General features: G+C 31.8%; 1 protein-coding gene across 2 annotated transcripts in view; it reads right to left on the bottom strand.

Annotated features, from left to right (window-relative positions):
• LOC143068205 (gephyrin-like) overlaps positions 1 to 26,685 on the bottom strand; it is a 115,946-nt gene that overhangs the window by 1,651 nt on the left and 87,610 nt on the right. For both annotated transcript variants that reach the window (XM_076242078.1, XM_076242077.1), the window contains 5 exons: positions 18,773 to 18,926; positions 14,420 to 14,541; positions 13,749 to 13,836; positions 12,538 to 12,611; positions 825 to 993 (listed from right to left, as the gene is read on the bottom strand). In XM_076242078.1, coding sequence (XP_076098193.1) covers positions 825 to 993; positions 12,538 to 12,611; positions 13,749 to 13,836; positions 14,420 to 14,541; positions 18,773 to 18,926 — 607 coding nt within the window. The remainder of the gene's footprint in view (positions 1 to 824; positions 994 to 12,537; positions 12,612 to 13,748; positions 13,837 to 14,419; positions 14,542 to 18,772; positions 18,927 to 26,685) is intronic.

Consider the following 26,685-nt stretch of genomic DNA (forward strand, 5'->3'; position numbering starts at 1 on the left):
AAAATATGGAAAAAATGGATTTATTTATTTACAAAATTTACTTCTGGATACTATCTTATGATCATAAACAAGCTTCTGTCCAAATTTGGTACAAACCCAGGATAGTTTAAGAAAGTTCTAAAAACTTTAACCACAGAGTGAATGTAATGTTTCTCCGCAGAAAAAACTAAGTCCATTTATAAGTAAAATATGGAAAAAATGGAATTTTATTTTTTCAAAATTTACTTCTGGATATTATCTTATGATCATAAACAAGCTTCTGTGCAAGTTTAGTACAAACCCAGGATAGTTTGAGAAAGTTATTAAAATTCTAAAAACTTTAACTACAGAGTGAATGTTTTGTTTCCTCGCAGAAAAAACTAAGTCCATTTATAGTAAAATACGGAAAAAATGGAATTTTATTTTTACAAAATTTACTTTTGGATACTACCTTATGATCATAAACAAGCTTCTGTCAAAGTTTGGTAGAAATCCAGTATAGTTTAAGAAAGTTATTAAAATTTCAAAAACTTTAACCACAGAGTGAATATTTGTTGACGCCGCCGACGACGCCGACGACGACGGAATGTAGGATCGCTTAGTCTCGCTTTTTCGACTAAAGTCGAAGGCTCGACAAAAAGGGTGTTTACAATTTTTTATAAAAAGAAGATGTGGTTTGATTGCCCATTAGACAACCCTCCGCAACGTTAGGTCACCATATGGCCTTTAACAATTTACCTCATTTGACGCATTGACTTTTTGCCAAGTATTATCACCACTCTTCAAGGATTTGTATAGTCCTTGCCACTATTAAAGCAAGAAAGCAAACTGTGTACGTTGCTTACCTTTACATTCATTAATGTCCGTTGGTAATTAGGACACCCAGACATTTTCCGTAATGTGGGAATGACATATAGATTGCATGTTACTACTGCTGACACTGGATTGCCAGGCAAACCAAAGAACAGTGTTTTCCCTCTTGGACCATTGATTGTGGCGAATGTTGTTGGTTTCCTAAAGAAGATGGAAAATTAAGACATTATGATGAAAATGTAAGTTTTTGAGTTTGTTTTGTTTTGTTTTTCAAAATGTGTACTATAACTACCGGATGATCCAATGCAAGAAAGCTCATCCCACCTTTATATTTCAAATTCGCCAGATTTGATTTTACTGGTTAGTAACTAATTTTCCAGGCTCTATATAATCAGCGTTCTTCCGAAATTATTTCCTCAACATAAATCGAAACAGAGCAAATGTTCAAGTCAACTACTGAAATAAATTGAATTATTTGCGGTACGAGTTCGAATTGCTTTAATACCCCACACACCCCTCCGAACTTTAACTTCTAAAGGAAAATAAAAAAATTTATGAAAGTATATTAATAAACTTTGAAGTTCAATAACCTAGAAAATGTACGTACATTCCCCATTTCCATTCTCAATTTTATTATATGAAATAAACAACAATATTTATGAACATAGTAAAATTAGAAAAAAAAATACAGTTTGATAACACGAATCCGAACGTATACAAACAAAACATCTTTCATGTCAATAGTACGGGGAAACGAAAATCAGTATATGCGGTATTGGCACACCGCCGCCATCTAATCGTTTGATGATCTTGCAAATGTGAATTGACCTTGCTAATTACATTGATAATGGAGTAAACATTGACGTAATCCGTTAAATTGACGTAGATTTTAAACCATAAAGAAGAGTGTCCGAAAAAACAATTGCCTCTTTGGACGAAGATACCTCTTTCTGTATGATAAAGGTGAGAAAATACAGAGAAATGAAAAGCTTTAACGGTAAACCGCAAACATCTTATACGAATTGTAGATATGGAAGGTTACGTGTTATCAAGAGGAATGTTGCGATAAGACAAATTACCTAATCAATTGCCAACATGCAGACCAGATACCTAATTTCATTTTTTATGGCATGTTGCATACAAGTGACACATACGTATGTAAACTATGTGTTATCACACTTTCCAATTATCATTTTTGCATTCTTTACGATCATGTTTTACAACTTGCATTACTTTTTTTGACTGTCATTGTGAAAACAATTATATTTTTTTTATTTATTGGTCTGTATTTATTTAACGTACTAGTAATCGAATTCATAGAGTAGCGGTACAAGATTTTTTTTTATACAAAAACTATCACTTTCACTAAGTGTTTGGATATGCTACAGTCAGCCAAATGACGATGATAAAATAACAATTAAATGTTTATTCTTCCGTAATGCATGGAATTACATGGAATAACAAATGTGTCAACTGCAGCCAATGTCTGGCTTACATAATACTACAAATACTATTTCATTATGTTAGAGTACGCTTTTTGGCTGGGTGACTATTTTCGTTTCTTTAACGATTAAGTATTCCATTTGTAAAGAAAACACAGACAAAGAATAAGAAACGGCATTTGCAAATAAAACTTGAACTAATATAAAATTATAGGATCCTGGTTCCAACTAGCTGAAAATCAGGAAAACTTTTTCTTAAATGCAATAAACAAACCTAATAAAAGAATTATATATCCTGAAAACCGACTCGCACCGTTTTGACACATGTAGAGGATGAAGATACCAGGGTGTAATCAAACACCATAAGTCTCGGTAATTAGACAATCAGATACAAAGAAAGGGTTGATAGTTCCTGTTTCATTCGTGCTGTTTTTGACAATTTTAACTCTATAATAAGTAGCATTTGGTCATGTCACAATCACAGAAAAGAGGACACGATTGTTGGAACGACAAGTGAAACTAGTCCGCATTTATCTGCATGAGACACAGATATTCCACCATGGTCAATTAAAAGGGCATAACGATTGAAAGGCAATTTCAGTGACAATGAAAATCCTTCTTAACCTCCTTTACATTATTAGGTAAAACTTAAATTAAAACCGAAATTAAGTTATCTTTCAAAAATCGTTTTTCACCCATTTTGATACAATCCAAGGGGCTTTATCCTGAAAAAAAGAGAAATTAGCACCACAGTAAAAATTGAGTAGACTTGGATTTCATGGTAGCTAGTGTTAAAAGCGGCTACTCCAATACAATCTTGTAAACATTTAAAAACCTTTCATTTTGGACGGACAGATGGACAAAGCGTCGATTGTATAGCCACTCTCACAATTTTTTCCAGGGCGTATAAAACGATTGGTAATGTGACATAAAAAAGAATGCATTAATGCCGAAACAATACGGTGTTCACCTTCTTTAAAAAAAATAAATCTACTATCTTTTAGCTACACGATTTAATAACGACTAATATATTTTTATCAAAAAGACATTTAAACGCATACTGAGCTGTTCTTGATACTTCGTTAAACAAACTATAAAACAGATTACTGCATGATATGTTTTATTAATATCAATCTTTGAATAAACACAACCATTCAGAGGTCCCTGTACAACTTACACAAGGGAGGAGTGCACATAATGTATAATGCATAATTAAATAAAAAAGGGAGGAGTGCACACAATGTTTAATGCCTAATTAAATCGGAAAGGGAGGAGTGCACACAATGCATAATGGACAATTAAAACGCATTGATTCAAGAGATATTTCAAAGAAATTCATGATGAACGACTAACATGAAATCCGTGGTAGAGAAAACACATAGGACCACCGATGAGATTTCAAACTGTGGACAGACTCACCAACATAGGGCAATGTTAAAATATAGTTAAATATAATTACTTAATACAAAACATCCTTCTTTTATCTCGATCAACAAAGGAACAATAGACACAGCTGAAAATATGTAATAAAATTAAAACACCAAAAGAAACCCCGAAAATAAAACAATGTTGTTTAAGTGCTCGCAGTTACTGAACGCAAGTTCAAGCACTAAATATTGGTAATGAAACCATGCATTTCTTTTCTTTGTAGGAAGTTATATACACATGAATTAACAACTAAATTATCCATATAAAATAGGAGACATCTAGACAATCTAAAGTCTTCAGCAAAATGTCAAGTTCTAAATCGCCACAAGTAAAAGAAAGCGGTTAAGGACAATCTTGCTTTATAAATTAAGTCCGTCCAAAGGGTTTGTCTGGGTTTACCTTCACCAGGAACACGCAAATCCAAACATTTGAAAGCAAGGACATGCACGTGTCAATGTTAGCACAATGAGGGACCTAAAATAGCCAAATTTATTTGAGGGAGTTGAAATTTAGTTTCATGATGCTTAGACTACCGATCTGATGATACCATCGGGGACTATCAATTCACAAGCAACTTATCGATGCAACTTGTTAAGTGAATAAAAAACCACTTTATAAATGTTGTGCGATTTTCTGGATTTACATTCATCGGGAAATTCTGTGAAGATATCTTTAATGAGAGTAGAATGTAAAAATGTTGATAATTTGTTTAAAGATGATGATCGATTCTATCTTGATGAAAGAACAACTGTCCATGTCTTCTTTATGACGTTAAATGTTATCAATGGTTTTATTTATAACCACACGGTTATGGGAATAAACCGGCAGATACAATAGCCACTAAAATTAAATATGGTATTAAATTGGCGTATTGATAAGAAATGTTATGTATCAATGCATTATATGTTATGCAAAAGATATAAAAACAAAATATCAACCAACACACGATGTCGCTTTAACTCTTATTCGATTCGATAGGATACATCAGTAGGAATGTAACTGTTTGATTGAAAACATTGCTTTTCTACCCCAGGCATAGATTACCTTAGTTGTATTTGGCAAAAATTTTAGGAACTTTGGTCCACAATACTCTTCAACTTCGTACTTTATTTGGCCTTTTTAACTTTTTTGGATTCGAGCGTTACTAATGAGTCTTTTGTAGACGAAACGCGCGTCTGGCGTATATATAAAATTTAGTCCTGGTATCTATGATGAGTTTATTTATACTGAGTTAAACGGAAAGCCCAAGATAAGATGGAGCAACGTTTCAGTGCAAAGAACACAGTGAAACCATAACAAAACAAATTATTAAAATATCATCTGTCTTTTAAAAAGTACATTTAATGAAAAAATGCTATAGCAACAAACGAATACACAATATTTACCATCAAAGTAGCTATGGTGTAGGCATCAATGATGTCAAAAATAGAAGAAGAACGGAGTGAAAGTAATTAGTACGAACCTGATATATAAACAAGAAAATGTCAGGTACAAAGCGATAATATCTGTATCTAATTTACCATGTCACAGAAAAAACTCAGTAGAAGTACGAGAGACACGAAAGTTGCCAATGTAGTAAAAGATTACGTAGGTTTCACATACATAAGAAGTATATAAGTTGCACAAGTAGTGAAAGTTATTACCTTCCACGTAATTGATTTTTTTTTTATATCGATGTAAAAGTCCATTACAAGCAAACAATCACTGTATAAAACAAGATGCTTCATAATATCTTTTACTCTTTAACACTTTTACTGTAATTAAATCAAGTTTTACAACTGTTTGAAACAACAGGCTTTTTAACAAAGTGAAAATTTGTGTTATTGCAGTTTGGAATAATGAACGAAATTACAGTCAAATTTATAAATAAGTTATTACTGTATATAACATGCAGAAGAAAAAGTAAACACATATTTTTATGACACGTTAAGTTGTCACACATATTGTTATCTTCAACATAATCTTGCTTCGAAGGTTTAAAACTTTTTTGGTATATCAATACCGACCTTTGAAAGATAGTCATATCGCAATAAACCCCCTATGATGAAAAAAACATATAGTTTTATTAGATCGACCATTATAATCTGACATTAAAGTAATTCAACGAAGTAGGTATAATTAAAAGAAACCGTTCCATGCCGACTAAATAGCAATCACCCTTGTATTATGAGGTTAGATTATACCACCTGATGGTAGTCGTTCAACCAAACTAATGAGCACTTCGCTTCTACTTCAGTCTTGTTAAAGTCATTTTACTTCAATGGTCATCTGACCAGTGGCCACTCCATACATTTATTATCATTGTCAGTAATTATTGTCAAGTTTAAACCGTAGGAGCACTGATTGGAAAATGTCTGAAATGTGTTCTGCTAGACTGCAGCATGTTATACATTTCAGACAAATAAGAATTAAGTGGAGAGAGTTTTAATAAGATAATGATTGAAGCTTGTAAATATATTTTGCATTGCATCAATCTACTGTTAATGTATCGAATGAAAATAGCACATCATTATTCTGACATTATTATATAATTAAACATTATGTAAGAAGGAAACAGAGTTTAGATATTTAATTGAAAAGTTATTTCATTATTAAGTAGGTTACTTATATAGATGAAATTATATAAAAAAATCAAATTCTTCAATTGTTATGCAAAAAAATATACAAAAGTCAGGTCAAATGTTCTTTCCGTCCCACCGAAGGTCCAAATATAGAAACTTAATCCGTAATTGCGACAAAACATTCTTTTCTTCTTCAAAACTTATGAAAACCATGATCTGATCATGAGTCATTTGAAGCGTGGCATTCATTGATGCAATTTGTGAAGCATATTAAGAACAGAAATAATTCGTTTGATTTCTTATAAGATCTAACACAAGAATTTGTTTGAAACCTTGAACTCGTTTTCGAAAATAAGTTGATAAAGCATTTCCTAAATAAGTCATTGCTTAAGACAGTTTCTAACATTTTTCGGACAACACACAACTAATTTTCCTACAAATTACAAGGCTGGCCACTTTATATATGATTGTCACCGAAAGGTCGAACTTTAAAAATGTAAATTAAATTAAACTATGCCTTATTAAATCTTTTGCTTACGGTTATAATGATGCTAGTACGGTCTCAAAGAAACGATAATTCTTTTTCAGGATAAACTAGAAATATATGGCAATATTTGGTAAGAGAATGAATGTCAATTGAGGCTGAAATTACTCTATTCTCGAAATGAAAAACTAACATTACGGTGTGACAATCAAAAAGCCTGGTAGCGTTGAGAGAGAGATAAAATGGCTTGTTAGGTTCCCTAGATATAAATTCCAGAAACATTGAAATCGACATGACTAAATACTTTAAATATTCTTCATACTCATGCAAACTTAAACATACATTTGTACAAAGGCTCTACTGGTATCTGCGTAATTCAAATTATTTTATTCTTTAAACATTACAATTATGTTTTCTTATAGTTGTGTCATGTTTCAAGCATGAAGAGATATGTGTCGTTTCAGATTGAACTGAGTGAAAAAAAAATAAGTGATACAAAGATAAAAGTCGCTACTTTGGTTGATCATTCTGCAATGTGTTACAAAATTGCAACATTTCCATCTGGAACTTCTTCAATCCAAAAATCACATTTAAACCTAAATAATATTTTCGTCCAGTGATTCCACTTAAAGCGACAAAAAGTTTGAACACGTCTAAAATTAACCTTAGTCTTAAATTCCTGACACAGAACTCTCAATAGTGTAAGTGGATTTATATTTGAAGAGATTAATTAATATTCCACCAGAACAAAGCTATTTTCTACCATAAGAGTTACACGTGTAAAAATTGGAGACTGCATGATATCGTATAAAGTCAGGAATGTGACAGTTGTGTTTGTCAATGAGCTTTTGGTATTGCCGTAAGGGAGTTTCTGTTTTGAATGTTCCTTGGAGTTCGGTAGTTTTGTTATTTAACTTTTACCTATTACGTCATGATCAAAAGATAAATATATACAAAAAGCAGACTCATAACAAGAAAGTTGATCTGCTAATAAATAAAGGTGTTTTCATACAATAAATAATGTACAAAGAAAAGGGTATGTTGTTTTCAAAGTAAAAATTTACAGATGTTAATTATATTTATAGTTTAAAATTTTTTTCACTAGGTGTTTTGCAGTTAAATGGTAGAAAAGGTAATTCAGTATAGTTAACAAACAGAGGCACCCATTTTTCGAAAAATACAATCATGGAATAGACATGTACTCGCTAAATTGATAAAATCAGTCCTTTTATTAACATAAATAACTTTTAAGCAAGAGAGCACAGACTAACATGAACTGCATGCTTTACTTAACATTTTGAAAGATCAAGGTCTTGCAACAGGTAGCACATACAACTTAACATTATCAATGATTCATGAAAATAAGGTCAAGGACAATTGAACAGTATCAGACGGACATTTACGCCTTACAATAAATGTTTTCATCAAATTTTGTTGATCTATAGCATCCGAAAAAGGAACATAATAACGAAAACATAACGTTGGCCGATGGACCAAGAAAATGAGTCAAGATTACAAGAACCCTCTCAAACGAACACGAACACCTTAAAATCACTATATTCACTCAAATATAGTTCACCTGCTGCTTGCTATATGTAAGAAACGGACCTAAATGTTAACTCAATCATAAAAATAAGAACAACCTAAGCAACAGTAGTATACCGCTGTTCAAAAGTCAAAAATCGATACCGAAAAAACACAATCCGGTCAGATCAATGATTAAGTCATGCTCAGACTATAAGTTAATTTTCAGACCATAGCCAGTGCAGTAAATTGAGAACCGTTCAAACAATTCGCCTCATCCATTTAAGATGTGTTTAGTCGATGCTCAGACTATTCAATCGTTGTTATTTACCTGTATAAAACAGTTACTTACTGAATTGTCGGAAAAGCTCGTTAACAGTTTTAGATTGACTGCAAGCCGAATGTGAGAAAACATTTGAAAAATAACTCAAACTTCTAACAGGACAATATATCTTATGATTCAGAGTTTCAGATATTGTTATGTTCAAAATGTCTGTTTAAGACTAAAATTTGTAGATTTTTATTTTAAAGAAGATATGACTATTTTGAAAGGACTTTCTCACAATGTTTAAGGGTAAATCATTATGTTGGTGTCAAACATAACAAAACAATTGTCGATTGAGTTGTTGTTTATGGTAAGTGTAGTCTCATAAACCATTGACATATCATGTATTTATATCTCACATTCCATGCAAATCAACACTAAATTAAATAATTTCCAAATAAGACACAAGTGGTAAAATTACATTTCAGATAACTTTTCTAAAAACTAAACTCCACAAACATAAAATGTCGCAAGTAAGTTATGATACTGCAATAAACCAGAAGAGCTGTACATTGTATGTGGTAGTTTAAACGAATACCCATATATCATTGAAAAGTCAAATTGTCTGCACTACATAGGATGTTAAATCTCAAAATAGTTGATATAATTTTTTCCGAGATGATAGGAGAGCATAACAGAAACAGGAGTATTCGACACAATCACACAATACAACACACCACAATTACCATCAACATCCGATTCTTCCGACAAAATAGAAGAACAAGAGACATACGAAAACACAGGGTCAAGATAGTTTGACCTTGTATGGGTACACATTGTTGTTGGGTTTGAACTCTTTCAATTAGATAACAGCACGACATGTCAATCAGTGAAACAGGAAATGCATGCCCTTACGGAGCACTTGCGATCACTCCAGCTTTTTATTGGTTTTGTTCAGTCTTAAGTTTTCAAAGATTTCAACCAAATAAGATCACCAGCAAGCAAATTCGACGGCGAATTAAGCGAACCTAGACAAATTCAGACAAACTTTGTTACTAATAACCCGGTTCTAACGATATCAATAATTCTAACAAGAACTGTATATATCTTATATCTAAGCCGTTTAAAATATCTTTATCAGTAAAACATGATGAAATTTTAAAAAAAATGTTGATTTCAGATTAAATAAATTAAGATGCAAAATTTAAAAACAATTTTGAGATTGAATATGTTAAGCATGAATAAGACCTTGTATACTATGATTTTGACACTATCTTGTCTATTTCACCCGCTGTTCAATGTGAATCTAATCTTTCTTGTAAATATATTGCATTATAATTAGGCCAATCAAGAAAGCCACAAAGTGTTTGGTATATGATAACCATCTCAAGCTATTTCAAACATCTGGATGATAAACAACATTTACACCATGATGTCATTAAAAGTAACTAGATATCCTGCATTTATCATGCGTTATCCTAAAATAAGGTCAAATTGCGGAGAGACCCACTTTCTGAATAATTAAAAGGTATCACTTGTATTAATCATACTATCGAAGGGTCAATTAGATAGTACCCAATCGGTTGAACGCCCTAAGTAGTATATCTAATACAAAAAGAATATTTTTTTGTTGTTGTTACAAAAAATAAAAAACGACCAAACGACAAACAGCATAAAAAAACAGAACGTAGAAAACTATTGAGAAAGAAAAAAAAAAGCCTACACAAAAACTAGGGTTATCATATGTGCTCTGGAAAGGTGAGCAGATCCTGTAACACATGTGTTACCCGTCGTGATGATCAAATATGTACACATGCGGTCATGAGTCTAATATGATAATTTCTTTTTCTCCTGTATGAGTTTATATGACCTGATGTAAATATGTTTATAAAGGCACAGACATACACGTGCCATTATATAATGACGATTTTATTAGCTTTGTTTGATTTATGTCTCATATTAAAATAATATGTTAATCATCGTTTTACCTTTGAAACATTTAACACTAGAGGCTCTTTAGAGCCTGTGTCGATCTCATTGGTCTATGTGCATATTAAACAAATTACACAGATGGATTCATGACAAAATTGTGTTTTGGTGATGGTGATGTGTTTGAAGATCTTACTTTACTGAATATTCTTGCTACTTACATTTTTTTCTATCTATAATAAACTTGGCCCTTTCGTTAAAGAGGAAAATATCTTGTTAAAATTTACAAAAATTTACCAAATTAATGAAAAATTTTTAAAATTGACTATAAAGGGCAAACACTCCTTGAGGGGTCAACTGACCATTTTGGTCATGTTGACTTATTTGTAGATCTTACTTTGCTAAACATTATTGTTGTTTACAGTTTATCTCTATCTATAATAGTATCTATTCAAGATAATAACCGAAATGGCAAAATTTCTTTAAAAATTACCAATTGTGAGAGAGCAACCTAACAAGCAGTTGTCCAATTCATCGGACAATTACAGGGCAAATAGATATTGACTTGATAAACAATTTAACTGCTTTGTCAGATTTGCTCTAAATGGTTTGGTTTCAGTGTTATAAGCCAAAATCTACATTTTACCCCTATGTTCTATTTTTAGCCATGGCGGCCATCTTGGTTTGTTGGCCGGGTCACCGAACACATTTGTTAAACTAGATACCCCAATAATGATTGTGGCCAACTTTGGTTGAATTTGGCCCAGTAGTTTCAGAGGAGAAGATTTTTGTAAAGGTTAACGACGACGGACGTTGGACGACGCCGGACGCCAAGTGATGAGAAAAGCTCACTTGGCCCTTTTGCCCAGGTGAGCTAACAAAGGAGGTATTCCCGCATACTACCTTGTTTCCCTTTTTAATATATTTAATAAAGAAATATGCTTAGGACATGCTACTCAATCCCCAGTTTAATGTCAAATTGAAGTTAGCACGAATACGGATACATATGACACATGTACAGTTGTTTTCCATTCGTTTAATTTGTTTGAGCTTTTGAGTTTGCCATTTCATAAAGGAATTTCGAATTAAATTTTCCTCGGAGTTTCCGTAATTTTGTTTTTACAAATGAGACTGAGTTATTCACTCAAAAGTCAATACCACATCAGCAAGTATTTCTTAAGCTTATTTTGACAGAATTAATCCAAACTGACGGCTATTAGCAAATGCTTTTATTAATGTTTGAAACAACAACAAAATTGTAATTTGATTGTGATGTCAACTTTGTGTGTAATCCTCATTTAATGTTTAATGATGAATTCTCAATTTTTATGTTTTCTAGTGATCATAATATTAGTTTTCAGATGAAATGAACAGAAATATAAAAAACATGTACATATACAATTTCGATATCTACTACTGAAATGTTAACTTTTAAGGACAAATGCTCAATTTTCATTTTTATAATGATCAATAACATATTAATTTTCAGTTGCAATGACATATACATAGAGCATTTTGAATATCAATTTATTGAAACGTTAATCAAATAAGATGATCTTTAAATTTATTTATGTTTTAACGATCAAATTATAAGTAATCATGTAAAATAAGAAGCAATATGTGTACATATGAAATTTCGAATATCTGTTATTAAAACGTTTTTAAGATGAATCAGTCAAAACAAATTCGGGTAAACATCTGGAAGTAAAATACGTTGATGAATTACAATAGTGCAATAAACAAAATTAATTGATTACACAGTTATATCATTTTAAATGTTATGTTATGCAGTTGTAGTATTTAATTATCGTTGTATTATATACTTTCAGATCAAGGTCATAGTAAAGAGGCATCCAAAATAGGTCGAAACAGAAAGAAAACACTTTGTGGTTTAACACATAATAATTCATTATGTTTTCTTATCTTCAATATTTATATATTAAAATTTCGATCTTTTATATTCAACTCTTCGAAAAATATCTGAAGACCTATCTACATGTAACAACATGACAACTCAATCAAAGAGGAATAATATGCATCATTTCTATCACAAGTTCAAAATCATTATTGATACATCTTACAGCTGTCACTAAACAGATTAACACTACTTACCCCGGTTTCATAAAGACTCTTCCAAAATGAATATCAGCTTTTAAGTCTGTCTGTAAAACACTCTTCAGTAAATCCTGTTGTGATAACAAAGGAATATGCCATCATAAGTTTGTTGTGTAAACCCATCATAACAAATCTGGATTATCCATTGGATATTACAGACGAAGTGAGGGGTACAGATGTTTAAATCATACTATTTACTGTTTATCCATATCATATTACCTGGTCAGTAAGTTTAAAACAGTTATAGCAAAAAAGCATGACAAAACATAACCCTGTTAAAACTTTTCTGCACCAGTTATCACCTTTTCACACCCAAACTTTTCATGAATAGTCACAGGAATACATCAAATAGAAAAAACTGTAATATATTTAATTGTTTTGGCTTAAACATTATAATCATTTCTTAAATATGACACTATAGAAAATTTTCGAAGAGTTATACTAAAGTGCTACGTGCTTTAAATCATATGAAACAACAGTTTGAACTTTTAGCAGGTTGAAAATCATTCGAAACAGGAAAGTTATGTTTAACCCAGGCATATACATAAGTAGGATTTGTCTCAATTATTTGAACGTTTTGGTTTTCAAAACTCATTAACTTATCATATTTATTTAGGCATTCAAACTTTTTGGATTTAAATAAAGGCAACAGTAGTACCGGTATACCGGTGTTCGAAATTCATAAATCGATTGACATAAAACAAATCCGGGTTACAAACAAAAACTGAGGGAAACACATCAAATAGAAGAGGAGAACAACGACACAACAGAAACACAAATATAATCTGTAGGAATTAGGTCAATTAATTCGTTAAATTAATAAGGGATAGTGCTTTCGTTTGAGTGTATTAGCTTTTAAGAAAAGGTTAGAGACAAACTTGTGTCTTGTAAACATTTTGTCATTTTATATATTTATTTTATTTCATGATATTCTAATTCAAGGGGCTAAAAAGTAGCACTACTGTTATTTTCCTTTTAAACATTAACAATACCTATTGAAGTATATGTAATGGTTTTAATACCAAGCCTTATTTCACGAAACACAATTTTATATTTAACAATAAAAAATTATAAAATATATTCACTCGTTAGACCGAGATACGTTTTCATACTATAAAAAAACATAATTACTCAAAACATGGACAGCAAATAGCAAGAGACATCGACAGGAAGATTTATAAAATAATGAAGGAACTTTGAGTACACACCTTTTCTCCCATTGATACACCTCCAGTTGATATAATGACATCTGTTTTCTCTAAGCCAATCTTTAACACAGTGAGAAGAGATGTAGGACTGCAAAAGTAATACTACAGATTATGTTTCAAGATTATTTATTTGGATCTTATCGGATTTAAATAAATAATAAAAAACGACACATGCATACAAAACAACAGAAATTTAAATACAGTGATAACCTATAGATATCTTTCATTTAACCTCAAATCAATGAATAAGCGGGGGTGTATAGTGCTTCACTATGTCAGCTTCTCTGATACTTTTTTTATTCGAGCGTCATTGGCGATTCTTTTGCAGTCAAAACGCTCGTCTTGCGTACCCAAGTATTATCCTGATATCTATGATGAGTTTATCCAATGCAAAGTCTTCACAAGTAACCTCTATAAACCGATATGAATTATGTCAATATCGGCTCAGTATTCCAGGCTTTGAAATATGGCTTGTGCTTTGACGAAGAAGATAAATCAAAACAAATGCATCGGACAAACCAAATATACAGAGGGTTTTTAATTGTGCTTTTTTCCAAATTTCTGATTTCAAAAGTTTTGAATTTCAATCAGGCTGAATATGTAACACGAAAAATTCAGACATGATGTACTCAAGAGTCTGTATATGATACTTTCCTATATTATATACATACGTATCTTTACCAACTTTCAGGTCTACAACAGGATATCCATATTCTTCAAGTTGTGTCATCAATGTGGTCTTGTTTGAGTCTCGTATTTTACCCTCTCGTAAAGGTTCGTCTGGTTCTATTAGCTACAGTGATATGGAAACAAAATGTTTAATTTTAGGTGCACTATCAGCATGCCATAAACATTGTTTACGGATGAACAAATCATTCCTAATTATTGTAAAATTATTTAGTTTTTACTATCAAAATTTGAAACGTATATATTAATTCCTTGTTTAGGGTCATAAAAAATCATTCTTTGTGAAGAAGCACACTGACTCACAAAAATTATGTTTCTTGACATTGTATTGCCGATCAATTACTATAAACAGTTTCTTTCTATCTTCTTAAGTTTTGTGCCGAAAATAATTTGTTATTTCAGGAGAATCATTTCTGTTAAAATTTAAATTATTTGTAGATATTGTTTTATTGAAACTTTTTTTATTCAAGATGTCTATCTGTCATTTATAGTTTTAAGATAATAGGTAAACACGTAAAGTATTGCATAAAATTACCACCATTAAAGGGTTAGATCCTTATCTTATTGTAATCGAATAACGGGATTTGACATTGGTACAATGTAAAATCACAAAAATACTAAACTCCGAGGAAAATTCAAAACGGAAAGTCCCTAATCAAATGGCAAAATCAAATCATAAAACACATCAAACGAATGGACAACAACTGTCATATTGCTGACTTGGTACAGGCATTTTCAAATGTAGAACATGGTGGATTGAACCAGGTTTTCTAGCGCTAAACCTCTCACTTGTATTACAGTAGCATCAAATTCCATTATATTTACAACGGTGTGTGAACAAAACAGACATAGTAGGTCAAATTGTCAAAATAGGGGTAAACTACTGTAGTTATTATGAAGGGCTGTGTTAAAATCAAAAGCAAACATATAGGTGCACAGTTCCAGTTAGATAAAAAAAAAAAACTCTTCGGTATTACAAACTATTAACATTTTACGAAAGAATCTGATAAGTATTTTACTTGAAATACTGACCAACGTGTTATGCATATGTTTACTACTACCATCGGGTCGACTGCGGATAGACTATCAGTTATTGTAGGTATATAATCCCCGCTCGAAAATCAGTGCAAGTAATGACATTCAGTTTTACATTTAAAGGTTAGAAATCATGTCATTAAAATGAAAATGAAACCAAACTTTTGCAACTCCCTCATACAGTGTTCGTATTCCAATAACACTATTCTATTTAGCATATATGTAATAAATTGGTTTCTGTTAATTTAGGAGTCATGCGTACAGAATTCCCTATTGACAAGTGGCGATAATAATTATTAGAACAATTACTCAAAAAGAAATTAGCGTAGGACATCTTTTTCTTGATAAAAATAGATACGGACAAATGACAGGGTATCTATAATAATTAAGATAAAACAGCTGTGCACTTTCTATTACATATAGAAAGAAAACATTCATTAGTCTATTCTAAAATCGTGGCCTTGTACTATTTAATACATTCATTAATTGATAATAGCAGTAGGAATTTAACCTTTTTATTTTCGTATCGGTTTGACTGTTTATAATTGCCTCCAATACTAGTACAAAATATTGATGTCTAAGAATAAAACACTAAAACAATTGATTGTTTTGGTCACGTTGGATATATTTGTCCAAAACGATCTTCTTATCCAATCAAATTACCACTCGAAATGTAAAAAACCTAACACTCCCTGTCTAGTAAAATGCCTCAAATAAAACTAAAACATTCCATGAATACATTGTCGATTCTTTTCTTAAAATTAAGTAGAGCATAACTTAAAAAAAAGCAACAAAAGGACATGATTTTCAACAAAAATTTTGAGTAACTGTAAAAATACGAAGATGTGGTATGATTAACGATGAGACAACTCTCCACCAGAGACAAAATGACATATAGGTGAACATATATAGGTCAGTGTACGGACTTCAACATAAAGCTAGTCTAGCACCACGGAATGAAAATTGTAAAAAAACAATTTAAACGAGAAAACTAACGATCTGATTTATGTGCAAAACAAACGAAAATCAAATATTATATACAGCAACAAGCGACAACAACTGTATTACAGGCTCCTAATATGGGACATACACATACAAAATGTGGCATGGTTTCTGGCGATAAACGATCTTCCTAACTTAGTACAGTGGTGCAACAGTTCATTTTCCTTCAAGCAGAGAGAAGACTAGAAAATGAAATGTTTACATAGACTAGTCATAAGCACAAACTTGATAATAAACTTGAAGATAACAAATTTTCGTTACAACAACAATTGAATTTATGCCTGAAACAGATGCACTGATCCCTATTTTAGAATTAGATTTCTATGATTCCATGCATGCTTATCAAATTTTAGTTGCCTGATTCAGTTATCTGTAGACTATAAACTATCTATTACTAGAGAGGAATATGTCTAAATGACTTGTCACTTCTTTTCCAATTCTTGGATTGTATTGATCTACGTGTTTATTTACTTGTTTTCAAAAATAAAATATTGTTTATAGTTATTCATATAAACGAGGTTTTATTTCTACTTAATATCTGATCAATTGTTCTTTGCATATATCTTTTTAGCATTTGTTTGTTTCTAATGATCGATTTTGTTTAATGATTTAGGTGTCGTTTTAAATTGTTACGATAAATTACACTTCAATTGCATAAGATTTAAAAGTGTGTATAACAACTCGTAACATTAAAATGCAGAACAAACCAAATCCGATTAATTATCCATCTCAAACACAAATGTTAAGGCTTAAATATATAAGTTTCTGTTGCAATGATATTTTCTAAATCAAGGGAAGAAATCTATTAAGTCCTGTCATGTAATTTTGTCATCTTAGTGTCATAGTTAACATTTCCACAAAAGCGCGATATTTGACTAGCCACACAATCAGGTTCAAGCCACAATTTGTTCATTAAATGTACTGTACCAAGTCAGGAAAATGGCATTTGTTATTTTATAGTTCGTTTCTGTTTGTGTTGCACAGTCGTTTGTTTATTGTTGCACTTTAGGGTTTCTGTTGTTTCGTTGTTTTTCTCTAATAGCTGATGTGTTTTCTCGGTTTATTTTTTAATTTAGGTAACCCGGATTTGTTTTCTCTCAATCGATTTATTACTTTCGAACAGCAGTTTACTTCTGTATATTTAAGAGTCATTATTTAACCCCTAAAATTCTACCAGCATGGAAAACAAGGTAAGACTAGCTTTATTTATATAATATGAATATAGTTGTATATTTAAATATATCTTCCTGTAACCGTGAGTTGTTCTGGATCTATTTACTAGCTAATTCAAACTGATTTTAACAGTGCGTTTGTATGATGTGCGGTTACACAACTATCCAAGTTTTTTTGAGACACTAACCAACATGTTAAACTCCTCATACTCGTGTTTTGGTCTCTTGAAAATAGCTGCCTCTTTGACAATTAGATCTACGTCTTTCGATAGTTCATGGGATACATGGAGCTACACAGACTATCCGGAGCAGCAATTCTTACTAAATTGTCCGCACCATTGTGCCAATGTGAAAAAAACAAACATTGATATATGCACTGGTTTTAGGTATATCTGTAGTTTTACTTGCAAATTGTTATTTACTTGCTATATTTACTTATCAAATACAGTGTTAATGTAATTTGTCACATTGAGTGAAGAAAATCACAGATAAAAGTACAAATGATTTGCTGTTTGTCATGCATTTTGCATAGATTCGTGTCACAATTTAATGATATTTAAGTGTTGAATTTTATGAGAACGCAGTTAAGATGAGTAATCGATGTTGCTATTATTTTTAAAGTCTTAAATTGCAATAAAATTATTGAAAGGTACTTCTCCCTCCACAGCCCATGAAATAAATTTTGCTCGTAATTAAATTCAGCAATATTCGTGCGGTATCTTTATAGTATATTATAAAATGGTGCACGTGGACATTTACTGATGAAATCTTGTACTATTTATTTATCTAACATTTATCAATATATACAATTGTATTATTTCCAATCTGTTTACATGATTGCAAGGCTTTATACACAAGAACGTCAGATGGAGTGGGAGCAAATAAGTCTCCGTAATTCAATAATCAGTAGATGACAACTATTTCAAAAAGAGACAAATCATTTTAACTCCTTTCGACTTAAAAATTAAATTACTACGAAAGGAATTCAATGTAAACACCCACTTTTATAGGAATGGTATATATCTGTCTGATGATTCCATTCATAAAAACACAAGTTTCTAAATCTGCAGTTTTTATTGATTTCCTCACCACAAATATGTCTCGGGAGTAACAGACAGCTATACATACCTCGTTGCCGGTAGACATAACACCAACAATAGGTAATCTGTAACAGGTTACATGTGTCACTCCAACAGTTGCTAAAATGCCAAGTTCTGATGGTCCAAGACACTGGCCTTTGGATAATACAACTTGTCCAGCTTTAATATCTGAACCTACAGCTCTGTGGAAAAAAGGAAAACATTTGCATTCCTTCAAAAATTACTTTTAAAAATTATGTTAAGCAATTGAGGTCATGACATAACATTTAATAGTCTTTTTGATGCCTTCTGGTGCATTTTACAGAATTCCAATGAGCCTGAAAAGTAATTACCATCATTCATAAACCATATTATGTCATGGCGGAAATAAAACTATGAGTTAAGACAGACACATTTTAAGTCATTCATAAAACTATTTTGCAGCGCCAAATTCTGACTGAAATGTCATGAAGTATGTTTGCTTTTGTTGTCTTGTTCAGCATCTGTGAGAGTATACTAATATTAAGGTATTTACATATATCCTCCTGTTTATATAGGAAATGTCAATCTAAAAACTATAAACAAAGCTTTATATACCATGACGTAAAACACAATAAGGCTGTTAATATCCTTGAAAGACTGTTAATCCTTGGTATTTGATGAATTTATCTATTCCCTTCAAAGGACATGTTTTACGTGTATTAGACTATTCATTATAATGAGCAAAATAATACATAGTCTTTTGTAAAACGTATTGGCTTTATAAACAACTTATAGATATCTAGGTACATGTACGCAGTTAAAGGTTAATTATAAAAAAAGAAGATGTGGTATGATTGCAAATGAGACAACTGTCCACAAGAGACCAAAATGACACAGACATTAACAACTATAGGTCACCGTACGGCCTTCAACAATGAGCAAAGCACGTACCGCATAGTCAGCTATAAAAAGCCTCGATATGACTATATGTAAAACAATTAAGTTTGTTTAAACGATATACTAAATTGATCTTGAGAATTTGTTCTCTAAGAACTCTATTTAGTTTCAAATAGACAAACATATAATGAATCTTTTATATGCATGCGAATAATCTCTGAAATATAATAAAATAACTATTGACAAAATAATGCCTTACAAAACACTCTCTGATAGTAATAAAGCGAGGGTATTCATAAAAAACTAATATAGAATAAACATAGGTTTTAAGATATAAATCCATTATCCAAAATATAATTTAATTCTTACGCTCCCTCATTAGAATGGACGACAGACATATAATACGTGTATCAGTACAGAATTCGATCATAAAATATTTTCGAATTTGGCTGTATCCGCTTTACAAATCATATACAGATAATAACATTATCCCACTATTTCTAGAAAAACGCGGGAAAATTCATTCATTAATACGTATAAATAAAACTCGGGGCGAGTTAGATCTTGGCATGTCGTGTAGGAGTTAAGTATATTTTTTATTACCATTTTATTATAGAAAAGCTGTACTATAGTTTCGTACGCTCCCTCATTAGAATGGACGACAAACATATAATACGTGTATCAGTACAGAATTCGATCATAAAATATTTTCGAATTTGGCTGTATCCGCTTTACAAATCATATACAGATAATAACATTATCCCACTATTTCTAGTAAAACGCGGGAAAATCCATTCATTAATACGTATAAATAAAACTCGGGGTGATTTAGAGCTTCACATGTCGTGTAGAAGTTAAGTATATTTTGTATTACCTTTTCATTACAGAAAAGCAGTACTACAGTAGTTAGATTGTCGCCAGATACGAAATACAAATAAGAAATGACTATGAATGAACTGAAACTTGTTATGGTATGAATATATCGCAATGTGGGATTAAAACCAAGACTGCAACCTCACGACAAAACATAACAATCTATAGGGCAGATTAGGTCAGGTAGAAGTGGTGTAAGTTGTGACTTATTTTTTTCTTTTCAAGTGCGATAATTACTTATGAACTATACATATGTAAGTACATAACAGCTAGGTATATTACATACAACATTTTATGGTTTTTAACCAGAATCATATCATATTGGCAAATACTTCAGAAACCATCTTTTCTCCGTTAGATGTCGGTGAAAATCATTACAATAGACATTAAGTTAAACGTTTATGTCAGCACTTCAATAATTCATAGTCGGACCACCCTACTGGATGAAAAGATGAGCATAAGTCATTTACAGACTAAATTGGCCATAGGTTGTCTGATCATCGTCAATGTAGGTAGCACATCAACTGCACTGCATCACTACATGTATTTACCATTAACTTCTAAATCTTTTGTTGAACTTTTTGAGGGATGTATCATCAATAACAATAATTTATATTATCTAAAGCAATATCTTGAAATTTTTCTAGTATGTTCTAATGATGATATATATTACAAGGAATGTTATACAATTATTATAATTAAAATAGCAAAAATTAACACCGGAAAATTCTCCAAGTAAGAACATTGTTTTGCAGAAATAGTTATCAAAGGTACTATATAGTACACGTTGAAAAATTCCCTATGTACAAGACAGTGTTTCTTTTATTTTCTAGAATTAATGTGAAGCAAACTATTACATGTTTGATGAAATTACATAAACAAAAGACAGATAAGACAGTGTTTATTCATTTTAAAACTGCTTTAAAATAACTACTAGTCAATTGCCAAAGGTGCTCACTATTGTAAATAAATGCAACAAACACTATGATTTTGTGAGCGATATACTAAACGTATGCATATAAAATAAGCTTCCATGATATACAAATAAATATGTTACAGATTTTTCAAAATATTTCAGGCTTGAAGGTGGGATGTTGAGATGTACGGATCGTTTAAGTCTCAGTAATAGTATTACATTTGAAACATATAAAACTGACGATTGTCATCCGATAGTTTTTCTAATGTTGTTATAATAAGCAAATTAATATGGCCTACAGAACAGGTATTATTATTATATGCAGTATCTGCTTCATAACAATTACGTGCATGACATGGCTATTTCATTACATGATTGCAGCAATAAGAAATATAAGATATATTGATTGTTTCAAATTTCCATTGATATCCGTCATGTCGGCTGCTGTCGATCAATTTTCAAGCAGAACGTTTAGATAATACTTTTATAGTAAGCAACAACTAGAAACTTCATTATTCATCTTTAGAGTAAAAATAAAAATTATTCGAAATACTAAGGATATTCTTATCCAAGGCATAGATAACCTTAGCCGTATTTGGCACAACTGTTTTGGGGGGGAATTTTGGATCCTCAATGCTCTTCAACTTTAAACTTGTTTGGCTTTTTAACTTTTTTGATAAGATCGTAACTGATGAATCTTATGTAGACGAAACACGCGTCTGACGTATCAAAGTTTGAAACCTTGTACCTTTGATAACTATTTATACCACTGGGTCGTTGCCACTACTGGTGGACGGTTCGTCCCCGGGGGTGTCAACAGCCCAGTAGTCAGCACTATTTGACCCAACTTTTTTTTTAAATTTTGGATCCTCAATGCGCTTCAACTTTATACTTGTTTGGCTTTTTCACTTTTTTTATCGGAGCGTCACTGACGAGTCTTATGTAGACGAAATGCGCGTCTATTGTCATCCGATAGATTTTCCAATTTTGTAATAGTGAGCAATTTCATATGACCTTCAGAACATGTATTATTTTCAATAACGTTCAGTATATGCAGTGTCAGACTCAGCTTCATACAAATTACGTGTATGACATGGCTATTTCTTTACATGATTACTGCAATAAGAAATATCGGATATATTGATTGTCTCAAATTTCTATTGATAACCGTCATGTTGGCTGCTGTCGTTTTATTTTCAAGCAGAACGTTTAGATGATTATACTTTTTCAGTAATCAACGACCAGAACCTTCATTATTCATCTTTACGGACGAATCGTAATTAACGAAATGTTGTGTTTCTGAAAGTAGATTGAAACGTTTGAAAGGATTTTCTGGATAAAACAATCGAGAACAATAATAAAGCAGCAGAAAGGTAGCTTCGGTTGCTCTGTACATGTCATCTTATGGTCTTCAATAAATATCACAACTGAAAGGTGGACAGATGAAACATTAACACAGAAATTAAGTAATCAATAATCCATCAAGAAAACGACGTTGTTAGTTGAAAATATTTTTGAAATGTGAATTTTGATATGTTTTTGTGCATCGATCTCAACTATTGACAGTAAAAGTTAATTAAAATGCTTATGAATTTTAGAGCAAAAACCGGTGAACAATTGATCATTTTTATTTTTCACGTTCCATGCCATTTGAAAGCATTAAAAACCATCAAGATTAATATTATCAAAGATAAACTGGAGGTGAGAATACTCTCATATAGCGAATACAAGAGTTCACATACTGAAATGTCTCGCCTTCTTTACTAATCATTGATTTTATGTTGATAGTCCTAAATGTAAAGCTTTATTACAACTGTCACATAAACTTAACATTAACCAAGAAAACCAAACATTGATCAGTGAACCATGAAAATGATGTCAAGGTCAGATAAACATGATAAACCTTGCCAGGCAGACATGTACAGCTAACAATTCTTCCATACAACAAATATAGTTGACCTATAGCTTATAGTTTAAGAAAAACAGACCAAAACACAAAAACTTAACACTGAGAAATGAACTGTGAGAATGAGGTCAAGGTCAAATAAAATCTGCGTGACTGACATATGATCATAAAATATTTACATACACCAAATATAGTTGGCCTATTGCTCATTGTATTAGAAAAATATTAAAAAAACTCAAAAACTTAACTTTGACCACTGAACCATGAAAATGAGGTCAAGGTCAGATGACACCTGCCAGTTGGACATGTACACCTTACAGTCCTTCCATACATCGAATATACTAGACCTTTTGCTTATAGTATCTGAGATATGGACTTGACCACCAAAACTAAACCTTGTTCACTTATCCAAGAAATGAGGTCGAGGTCAAGTGAAAACTGTCGGACGGGCATGAGGACCTTGCAAGGTATGCACATACCAAATATAGTTATCATACTACTAATAATAAGAGAGAACTTTTTTTTTCAAGTAGTCACTGAACCATGAAAATGAGGTCAAGGACATTTGACATGTGACTGACAGAAACTTTGTATCATGAGGCCTCCAGGTCTTCTACCTTCTAAAATATAAAGCTTTTAAAAGTTAGCTAACACCGCCGCCGCCGCCGCCGGATCACTATCCCTATGTCGAGCTTTCTGCAACTAAAGTCGCAGGCTCGACAAAAACGAACTAATTAGAAAAAAAACCAGGTCAACGACAACATACAAGTGCTACATGTGTTTCTGTCAGTTAACGTATCTCTGCAAATATCACGAAACTAGAGGCTCTTAAGAGCCTGTGTCGCTCACCTTGGTCTATGTGTATACATGTATTAAACAAAGGACACAGATGGATTCATGACAAAATTGTGTTTTGGTTATGGTGATGTGTTTGTAGATCATACTTTACTGAACATTCTTGCTACTTTCAATTTTCTCTATCTATAACTAACTTGGCCCTTTAGTTACACAGAGGAAAATATTTTGTAAAAATTTACAAAAATTTATAAAATTAATGAAAATTGTTAAAAATTGAATATAAAGGGCAATAACTCTTAAAGGGGTCAATTGACCATTTAGGTCATGTTGACCTATTTGTAGATCATACTTTGCTGAACATTATTGCTGTTGACAGTTTATCTCTATCTATACTAATATTCATGATATTCAAGATAATAACCAAAAACAGCAAAATTTCTTTAAAAATTACTAATTGTGGGGCAGCAACCCAACAACCCATTGTCTAATTCATCTGAAAATTTCAGAGCAGATAAATCTTGACTAGATAAACAATTAAACCCCTTTTCAGATTTGCTCTAAATGCTTTGGTTTCAGAGTTATAAGCCAAAATCTACATTTTACCCCTATGTTCTATTTTTAGCCATGGCAGCCATCTTGGTTGGTTGGCCGTGTCACCGGACACATTTTTTAAACTAGATTCTCCAATGATGATTGTGGCAAAGTTTGGTTAAATTTGGCCTAGTAGTATCAGAGGAGAAGATTTTTGTAAAAGACTACAAAATTTACGAAAAATTGGTAAAAAAATGACTATAAAGGGCAATTACTCCTTAAGGGGTCAACTGACCATTTTGATCATGTTGACTTATTTGTAGATCTGACCATTTTGATCATGTTGACTTATTTTTAGATCTTACTTTGCTGAACATTATTGCTGTTGACAATTTATCTCTATCTATAATAGTATTCAAGATAATAACCAAAAACGGCAAAATTTCCTTAAAATTACCAATTCATGGGCAGTAACCCAACAACGGGTTGTCTGATTCATCTCAAAATTTCAAGGCAGATAGATCTTGACCTGATGAACAACTTTACCCCATTTCAGATTTGCTCTAAATGCTTTGGTTTCAGAGTTATAAGCCAAAATCTACATTTTCCCTATGTTCTATTTTTAGCCATGGCGGGCATCTTGGTTGGTTGGCCGGGTCACCGGACACATTTTTTAAACTAGATACTCCAATGATAATTGTGGCTAAGTTTGGTAACGGATAAGATTTTTGTAAAAGTTAACAGACGACGCCGGACGACGACGACGACGGAAGACGGACGCAAAGTGATGAGAAAAGCTCACTTGGCCCTGTGCCCAGAGTTAAAATTTGATCAGTATTATTTAGGTATTTTTGCAAGGAACATTTAATGTCTGGAGATGAATGGAGGGAATATGTTGCAGCTTAGTGTAACAAAATTTCAATCAAACAAAAATCGAGCATTCATCTTGCTCTTGAACAAGACCAACAATTATATGATTTAAATTGATACACGCACATTAAAATCCACAAGTAACAATTGCAATGTGTACTGAAAAAAAACTTTCATTTATTAGAAAAATTATTTATCACTTGTCACTATTGGTACTCCAAAATTCTTGTAGTCATAATCAACTTAATCAACATAATTATACCATAAGGTGATACTGAAAAAGATAAGAATAGCGATGCCTCAGAGAGCGATGCAGTTGATGCTGATAAGTTGTCACCAATATGATTTTACAAATTGTATTATAGATTGTCAACTTTTGATAAGGAGATAATGCGATTCTTTCAGTTTTTGTTTATTACCTTGATTTGTTTCTTCTTAAACCTATTTATAAAATCTGAACGTCGATCAACTATTGTTAAGTAAAACCCAAATTTATACAGAAAAAGAAGTCAGACAATAATTAAATGCCAAACGGTTCGATACGAACTTATATCAAATAAAATATACAATATAATCAGTTATGGGAAATCATATCCAAAATATCCAAATGTAATGAAAAACACTTTTACCAATTGTATTAAGAGTTTGAAGCACAAAGAATCAGCACGAAACATTACAATATAAAAGGGAACTAGCTTTTTATAAATGAGTTGCACATAAATTTCAAGATTAGACAAAGAATTCAGCATCTAAATCACGATTCAACATTTTCAAATTAAAAAGAGGTAAGGGTATCTCAGTAAGATAAACGAACAGATGAAATATGTAATATTCGTAAAGAATGAGTGGCGAGCCCAGTAGTCAGCACTTCGGTGTTGAGATGAATATCAATTATATGGTAATTCTTATAAATTTCCTGTTACAAAACTTTGAATTTTTCGAAAAAACTAATGATTTTCTTATCGCAGGAATAGATTATCTCAAACGTATTTGTCACAACTTTTTGGAATTTTGGGTCCTCAGTGCTCTTCAACCTTGTACTTGTTTTGCTTTATAACTATTTTGATCTGAGCGTCACTGATGAGTCTTGTGTAGACGAAAAGCGCGTCTGACGTAAGATATAATCCTGGTACCTTTGATAACTATTGATGGAATTTTTCGCAAATGAATTTAAGACAACAAAGATAAT

This window comes from Mytilus galloprovincialis, chromosome 3, assembly GCF_965363235.1.
Source record: "Mytilus galloprovincialis chromosome 3, xbMytGall1.hap1.1, whole genome shotgun sequence".
NCBI classification, from domain to species: domain Eukaryota; kingdom Metazoa; phylum Mollusca; class Bivalvia; order Mytilida; family Mytilidae; genus Mytilus; species Mytilus galloprovincialis.